At 41.4% G+C, this 9008-nt stretch overlaps 1 protein-coding gene across 1 annotated transcript in view; it reads left to right on the top strand.

The window, feature by feature from the left end:
* Positions 1–3910: 3910 nt before the first annotated feature.
* The window catches only part of MIB1 (mindbomb E3 ubiquitin protein ligase 1), a 130470-nt gene continuing 125372 nt past the window's right edge, over positions 3911–9008 (top strand). Inside the window, exon 1 of the mRNA XM_032309412.1 lies at positions 3911–4166. Within this exon, the coding sequence (XP_032165303.1) occupies positions 3938–4166 (229 nt within the window). The 5' untranslated portion in view covers positions 3911–3937. The remainder of the gene's footprint in view (positions 4167–9008) is intronic.

Below are 9008 nucleotides of genomic sequence, written 5' to 3'. Positions count from 1 at the left end.
GGCTACTGCAGCTGGTGACTTTAAGTTGAAGCCAATGTCCTTGACCATTCTGACAATCCTAGGGCTCTGAAGAATTATGCTAAATCACTCAGCCTGTGCTCTATAAAGGGAACAGCAAAGCCTGGATGATAGCACATCTGTTTATAATATGGTTTACTGAATATTAAGGCTACTGTTGAGATCTACTGCTCAGGAAAAAAAATCCCTTCAAAATATTACTGCTCATTGAGAGGGCTGACTCGTATTTTGAAATAACTTCCCCTGGGGGTAAAATGCTATCAAACAGCATTGCATGCTATAGAGCAATTGTTTGTGGAAGGGCAGAGTCATAGTTGCCTTAATTTAAGAAATTGCCACAGCAACCACTACCCTGATCAATCAGCAGCTATCAGTGTAGAGGCAAGACCTTCCACCAGCAAGAGTACAACTCCCTGAAAGTTCATATTTCAGATGATGGTTAGTTTTTTCTTTTTCTTTTTTCTTTTCTTTTTCTTTTTTAGCAATAAAGTACTTTTTAAATTAGGTTATGTACATTTTTTAAGACATAATGCTATTGCACACTTAATAGCTGACAGTGCAGTATAAACATAACTTTTATATGCATGGGGAAGCCAAAAAATTTATTTGACTCACTTTATTACAATACTTACTTAATGTGGTGGTCTGGAACCGAACCTGCAATATCCCTGAGGTATGTCTATAATTTGAATTTTGAGTATATTTTATTACACCTGTATGTGGTACACATATAATTTGTGCACCAATAAGTACATATATTGGAAGTACATGTTCAAAGATTTTGTACTGAAAACGTGTATAATCAAAATTATTTAGAGACCATTGGCAAACTGTATTTAGTCTTGAAGTTGTGTTACCAACATGTTCGTGTTATAAAGTCACAATATATTTAACAAGGGGAATGATGGAGAAGAGAATACTTAACATAAAGAAATACATACAAGTATTAGATAGATATAGTCTAAGCTGTAGGTCTGAACTTCCTCTGTAATCCTGGACAAGTTACTACTTAATCAGTCCTGACCTCAATTTATTTTGATCAAATATGGGGATTGGGCTAATCTGAGCATACTTATGCTCATTTATACTCCAGAGGTTTTGACTAGTTCCTGTAGAGCCCCTGCAAAGGTAGAAGGAAGGAAAGACTACATGTAGGCTCTAGCCTTGCTATATTGCTTCACTACCTAGCTCCCTTCATTGATCAAATGTACAGATAAGAACAGAGGGTCTGTGGGGGTGGTTAGGGAAAAAAGAAAAACCACTGGGCTAGATCAGTTCTTAGGATCCCTTTTCATTTTAAGGGCAAATAAAATTCAAAGTTATTATAACTAATCTTTGGTATAAAAAACAAAAGCTTTTCTAAATATTTGATTACATCTTAGTATAAAACTCCTGGGTGAGCTAAATACAATTAAATATGTGGAAAGCCATTATTAATATGCTGTGCTTGATGTAAAATGTAAGGTTGCACTATGACGAATTGGCCTTTACTTGAATCAACTTAATTTACAAAGTCAATCATAAGTATAACTTGGGTAGTAGGTATATTTTTTTTTCAAAAAAAATTTTTTTTAAAAGATTTATTTATTTATTTATTTGACAGAGAGATCACAAGTAGACAGAGAGGTAGGCAGAGAGAGAGAGAAGCAGGCTCCCTGCTGAGCAGAGAGCCCGACCTGGGACTCGATCCCAGGACCCCGAGATCATGACCTGAGCCGAAGGCAGTGGCTTAACCCACTGAGCCACCCAGGCGCCCCCCCAAAATTTTTTTTTAAAGTAGGCTCCACACCCAGAGTGAAGCCCAGTGCATGGCTTTAACTCATGACCCAGAGATCAAGGCCTGAGCTGAGATCAAGAGTTGGGAGTTTAAGTAAATGAGTCACTCAAGTGCCCCCCCTTCAGAATCTTTTTGTCTGCTTATTAATTCAATTGATTAATCTAATTGGTTATCCTGAAAGGAAGGAAACCAGAAAAGATCCCAGAGAGAGAAGAAGAGCTGGCAGAGCTCAAATACTAATAGTGTCCTTAATTGAATAGCTGCAGTTGAGTAGCTCTGGCAAAAGCACATTTTAAATTTCTGGGGTGAAAATAGTTTAAGGCAGACCAGAAATTTGACTGGCCTATTCTGAACAAATATTTTAAATCGTGTTTAGTCTCTCCAATTAGCTCTGTTTGGTCTTGGGGATTCTATATTGGTGTTTTCCTCAGTTTTATTTACATGAAAAATAAAGAATATTTTATTTATTTTACAACATAATAATTGGCCACATTTTACACCTCCTTTCTTTCCACTGGATTATTGTCTTTCTACTTGGTTATTTGATTTTGAGGGAGTATTCCTACTCCTGTGACTCTCAGGAAAAGCAACAATGCCTCCACGCTGGGCTAAAAAACAATGGTTTTAAATCTTACACACCATAATGTTATTTAAGAAAGGGCAGCCAGAAACCACTCTTATGGCCCTCTTTTCCTTCCAGGATTGTCTTTTGTATTCAAGAGCTGAATCACGTCTAGGGTGGAGGGGCTTATCAATGGGCAAGGTACATGTAAACTCTCTCAGGAGCGTGTACTGTTTGGTCTACTTAGCACCCTGACTCCGCAGGAAGGCAAGACACAGCTTTCAAAGGACTTTGCACGTAGCTCACACTCAACACCATTCTACTCAGCTTAAAAATACATCCCTAATCACCCACTCCAGTTTGATAAATTTGAAATTTACACATACAAAAATACACGTCGTCCTTAATCTGTGCTATAATCTGTCTTACTTCAGATCCCATTAAAAAAGACGACTAAAACAACACGGAATCCCCAGTTCACACTGTACACCTAGGTGCACTACAACTTAAACACTGAGCTCATCACAACTACCTGGTTTCACGGCCCGTGTCGCCATACCCCAGATTTATCTAGGATTTCCTCCAGCCCCACCTCCGGGAAGGTGGGACGGATTTCTTGCTCCGCCCCTTTTGTCGCAGCCAATGGAGCGCACCGCACCACCGGTAGGCCCCAACCCCGTTGTGCTGCCCCTCCAGCGCCTCAGGCTCAGGCTGGCGGTCACCCGCCGCCCCCACCCCCCCAGCCACCGCGCTTTCCGGCCGAGCGCATGCGCACTCTCATCGGGCCCTGGAGAGGACGCTTAGGGATCGATATCCTTCTCCTTTCTTTCTCCAGTCGCGCGCCTCTCCGAAACCCTTTCCGCCCTACTGTTGCCGTGGCTCCCCCTCCTAGTCAGAGAAGGTGCTGCTCCAGCCTTAAGTGCGTCAGTATCCGGATGTGGAGCCGCTCTCGCCCGGCGGGGACTCTGTGGCGGGGCGGAGCGCGGCGGCGTGCGCGGGGGCAGAGAGAAGGGGGCCCGTGGGCCCGGGCGCTCGCCGGACGCCGGGAGGTACCACCGCTGTCCACGGGGGAGGAGGCGGCGCCGGCAGTCGGGCGGCCACCCCGGAGCGAGGGACTGGGGGAGAAAAAAGGCCGGCAGTTAAGCTTGCTCCCCGCAGCCCTCGCCGTCTCCCCCGGGCTAGCTTCCCCCGGCCCCCTGCGCTCCCCGCGCTCCCGGCCGGGGGAGAGCGTGGTTTCCTGGCGGCCGTCGCTGTAGCCCGGCCGGGGAGCCCGGAGGAAGCGGGGGAGTCCCCGCCCACGGCCCCCTCCCCTCTGCCCGCCCGCCGCCGCGGCCTCTGAGCCGCTGAGGTCCGGCCTCCAGTCCGAGCGGGGGGCGCGGCGGCGGCGGCGACGGCTGGAGAGCGGTTGTGGTCTTGGCGGGGACCGCGTCGCCGCCCCCGTGAGTTATTCCCACGTCCCCCGGGGCTCCCTGCCGCTCCCGCCGGCGCCGAGAGTCCGGCCCGGGCCCAACTCCCTCACGGGCCCCCCGGCGGCGGCGGCGGCGGCGGCGGCAGCGGCGGAGCCCACCGCCCGGGCCCCGATGAGTAACTCCCGGAATAACCGGGTGATGGTGGAAGGGGTCGGGGCCCGGGTAGTGCGCGGCCCGGACTGGAAGTGGGGGAAGCAGGACGGCGGCGAGGGCCATGTGGGCACGGTCCGGAGCTTCGAGAGCCCCGAGGAGGTGGTAGTGGTGTGGGACAACGGCACCGCCGCCAACTACCGCTGCTCCGGGGCCTACGACCTGCGCATCCTGGACAGCGCGCCCACGGGTGAGTGTTGGCCGCTTGGCTCCGGGCCTGCGAGCGCGCGGGGAAGGGGCGCGGCCGGGTGGGCGTCGGGCTGCCGGGGAGAAGCCCCGCGGTAGGAAGGGAGAGAGCCAAAGAGATTTAGGTTCAGTACCTGGTAAACAAAAACTTGCAGAGGAGACCCCGCTACCCCCACGGGAAATGATGGCAGCACCATCACCAGGATGCTTTCAAGCCTGGAAGGCACAAAGCACCGGGAAGACAACAGACTGTTCCCCTCCTCCTTCTCTAGGGAAGGGGTCTGGAGAGGCCTGTCTAATAACCCATTGAAATTAATCAGCCACCGAGTGATAACTGTCTGAAGAGAGGCTTGCCTAGCCATATGGTGTTTAGTTGACGGGTTACAATTGCCGAGGGGCCTCTGGTAGTTCGGATTTGTTGAGATACCATGTATGTATGTATGTATAAGTGTATGTATTGCCTCCTATAATACATAGAAGGACTTGGACTTCAGTAGCTGAATGTTAATTAGGACCTTGTAGAATGATTTTTCTTCTAAATTGTTTCATTACCAATAGAGGGAAAAATAGTCCAAGCTGTTGAACCATTTCCTTGTGTTAAATACTTTTTCCAAGTGGATTAGACACTGGTTTTTTGTCGTTAACATCCCATCTCAGGATGTATTAGAGACTCACCCATTCATGCACAATGAGTCAAGGTCCTTGATTCACAAATATCAGGGATCTGTTTGTTACTCTAGAATTTTTTGTAGTGCGGTAAACTGAAGGCTTGTGCTCATAAAATAAAGCTCTAGCCTTATTTTTTGGATTACTTTAATCAAAAATATTTTTACAGATTTGTCCATGATACTGTCTTTAGTAGAAAGTAGTTCAAATTTAAAATTTGTTACTTTACAGAATGCATAAATAAGCTACTTTTAAAAAATTGAGGTATCATTGACATCTGTTAGTTTTCTGTGTACATGATTTGATATTTATATATATTGCAAAACGATCATCACAGTTAAGTCTAGTTAGCATCCATAGTCTACATAGTTAATAAAATTTTTTTCCTTTGTGATGAGAACTTCTAAGATTTACTGCCTTAGCAACTTTCAAATATGCAACAACACAGTGTTATTAATTGTAGTCACCATGTTGTACATTACATCCCATGACGTTTACTTTATAAGTGGAAGTTTGCACCTTTTGACACCCTTCACCCATTTCACTTCTTCCCACCTCTGGCAACCAATCTGTTCTTTGTATTTTTGAGCTTTTGTATCTATGAGCTTTTTTTTTTTTTTTTTTTTTTTAAGATTCCATGTATAAATGAGATCATAAGGTATATGTCTTTCTTTCCTTTATTTCAGTTGGTACAGTGTTCTTGAGATCCATTCATATTGTTGCAAATGGCAGCATTTAATTCTTTTTTTATGGTTGAGTTCATATTCCAGTGTGTGTGTGTGGGGGGCACATTTTCTTTATCCATTCATCCATTGATGGACTTAAGGTTGTTTCCTTGTCTTGGCTATTGTAAATAATGCTTCGGTGAACATGAGGATGCAAATGTTTTTGAATTAGTGTTTTCTGTTTCTTTGGCTAGATACCCAGAAGTGTTGCTGGATCCTATGGTAGTTCTGTTTTTGATCTTTTGCTGTTTCTTGTTGTTTTGGTAGTAGCCATTCTAGCTAGTGTGAGGTGATGTCTCATTGTGGTTTTGATTTGCATTTTTATGATGATTAGTGATGTTGAACATTTCTTCATGTGTGTTGGCCATCCGTATATCTTCATTGAAAAAATATTCAGATGCTCTGTCCATTTTTTAATCAAATTGGTTTTTCTGCTGTTGAATTGTATGAGTTCTGTATGTATTTTACATATTAATCATTATATGCATTATTTGCAAGCATTTTTCTCCCATTCAGTAAGTTCTTTCATTTTGTTGATGGTTTCCTTTCCTGTGCAGTGACTCGTTAGTTTGATGGAGTCCCACTTGTTTATTTTTGCTTTTGTTGCTTTTGCTTTTGGTGTCAAGTCCAAAAAAATCATTGCCAAAATCATTGTTAAAGAACTTACTGCCTGTGTTTTCTTTCCTTTCTTTTCCTTTTTTTTTTCCTGCCTGTGTTTTCTTATAGGAGTTTTATGGTTTCAGATCTTAACTTTAAAGTCTTTAATACGTTTTGAGTTAATTAATAAATAAGCTACTTCTAAGGCTTGATGATTGAATTTAACAAAACCTAACACATCTGAAATGGGTTCCTGTTTGTTATTGGCAGTGACAAAAAGGAAACTAACACAAGTCATCTCAGTTTTTTTGAACAGATAATTCATAAAATTGTGTTTCTTTCTTTTTTTTTTTTTTAAAGATTTTATTTATTTATTTGACAGGCAGAGATTACAAGTAGACAGAGAGGCAGGCAGAGAGAGAGAGAGGAAGAAGCAGGCTCCCCGCTGAGCAGAGAGCCCGATGTGGGGCTCGATCCCAGGACTCTGGGATCATGACCTGAGCCGAAGGCAGAGGCTTTAACCCACTGAACCACCCAGGCACCCCATAAAATTGTGTTTCTTAACTGGTTATTTAAACATTGGGAAAGACGTATATGCATGCCCAAAAGAAAAGATTCAACAGTACAAAAAGGGACAGCCATTGTTACTAGTTTCTTGTGTATTCTTACATACCCTATTTTTTGCAAGCATATTTATTAATATACTGTAAATCTACCTTTTTAAAGCACAAATGGTAAAAACTGTATTCTCTTCTGCACTTTTGTTTCCTCCACTTAATATATTGGGAATTGTTCCATGTTAGCACATGTAGGTCTATCTTATTCTTTTATAAGTGCATAATATTCCAGTGACTAGACACCATAATGTATTTAACTAGTGCTTTCTTGGTGGGCATTTTATATTGTTTCAGGTCTTCTTATTCACTGTTATACAGAATAAATCCTATGCATATGTGTTGAGTACTTCTGTTATAGATTGCATCAAGGGGTACACATATTTAACATTTGATAGATAACTGACTGGTTGCTGTCCAAAAACATTTTAGCACTTTACACTCTGATGTTTTACCTGGAATGAGGCATATACCTGTTTCTGCAGGCTCTTAAAAGATTTTACCTTGCTAGCTTAAGCTAAAATTTCACCACAGCTCAATAATTTGCCGTCATCTTGGTATTGGTAATTGCACGTTTATGAGGAAATTTAAAAATCTTTCTAGAGTAAAGTGTAACAAATCCTATATTACAGTAATTTTTGAAGGGATATTAATGTTGTCTGTGTGCTTTGTGGTGTGAAGTATATCTGTCATAGTTTCATTATCTTATATAAAAGCAGATGTTTTTAGAGGTAATTGTTTTAAAATCTCAGTTTAATTTACAAGATAATTTTACTCATTTAATTTGTTGTGTGTAATAATTCATCTTGTTCGTCTGATTCTTTTAGCAGACATTTTAAAAGCATTTCTAGATGCAGGGTAGCTAGCCTTCTTATGCAGTGCTGTTGAAATGAATTTTGATTTCTATGATTTAATATCTTTAGCATTTTTTTTTTTTGAAGGATTGAACAAATCACAAACTGTTAGATTTGGTTTTACCCCAGGACTATAATACTACTTTCAATTTTCTTTTCTCCAAAATATTTGATAATTGATGTCTATTGGTACTTTATTACATTCTCAAGGTTTATTAAATGTTATATTTATTATATACAGTACTTGGTATTTCTTTACACAGTAGTTAAAATAAAAATACGTTTAATCTTGGGGCACCTGGGTGGCTCAGTGAGTGAAAGCCTCTGCCTTGGTTAAGGTCATGATCCCAGGGTACTGGGATGGAGCCCTGGCATCAGGCTCTCTGATCAGCAGGGAGCTTCCCCCCCCCACCCCCCGCCTGCCTGCCTCTCTGCCTACTTGTGATCTCTCTCAAATAAATAAAAAAAATTAAAAAAAAATAAGTTGAACCTTTCTGAAATAATTTCAGGTTTACAAAAATTACAAAACCAGTAAAAAGAGTTCCCTTTTGCCCCTTGCTCATCTTCAGGTATTAATATCTTACAATTATTGAAACCAGAAAAATAACATTAGTACAATACCATTAACTAATCCACAGACCTTGAAATTTACAATACTATTACATACAGTATTTGAGCTGCATGTGACGCTGTCAGATTTTCCAGCTCCACATTGTCTGTCTTTACTCTTGTGGTATTATTTTTTTTACTTTATCAGTGTTCTTAATCTTTTATGTTTTTTTTGTTTGTTTTGCTTTTTGTTCTAAACAGCAGCTTAAAGTTCCAGTCATCCTACACTGTTGAAGCCAAGCTCTGCCCGTGGGAGAAGATAAGACATTGTCATATCTACTTAACTATCATATCTTACCCAATATTCAGATTACTGAAATCTTACCTCGACTATAAAGCTTCTTTTGTTTAATGAGAAAAATCGACCTTTTAATATTAGCTTGTAAGTGTGTGGTTGGGAGTGACATAGGTAATTATATTACCAGGTATGGGAGAAAGTTTTCAGTTAGAAGTTAGAAGCCAGCTAGCTGGCTTTTTCCTTTACGTATGAGATAAATGGATTAGATAATTTTAAATAGAAATTTTCCTCTAGCTGTGAAAATTTGATTTGATGTTAATAGTAAAGAGCTAATAACTATTCATATAGCTAACTCAGAGCTAACCTGGAAATAAAAATTTAAAAAGATGTATTTCACCCCAGTCAGAGTGACAAAAATTAAAAGTCTAAAAATAGTATGTATTGATAAAGAATGTGGAGAAATTAGAACTCTCAGGTTATTGGTGGGACAGTAAATTAATACAACCACTTTAAGAAGCAGTTTGGCAATCTTGTAAACTTTAC

Source organism: Mustela erminea, chromosome 13 (genome assembly GCF_009829155.1).
Source record: "Mustela erminea isolate mMusErm1 chromosome 13, mMusErm1.Pri, whole genome shotgun sequence".
Taxonomy (NCBI): Eukaryota; Metazoa; Chordata; class Mammalia; order Carnivora; family Mustelidae; genus Mustela; species Mustela erminea.
The sequence above is the reverse complement of the archived record's forward strand: the minus strand, read 5'-3'. Positions and strand labels throughout refer to the sequence as shown.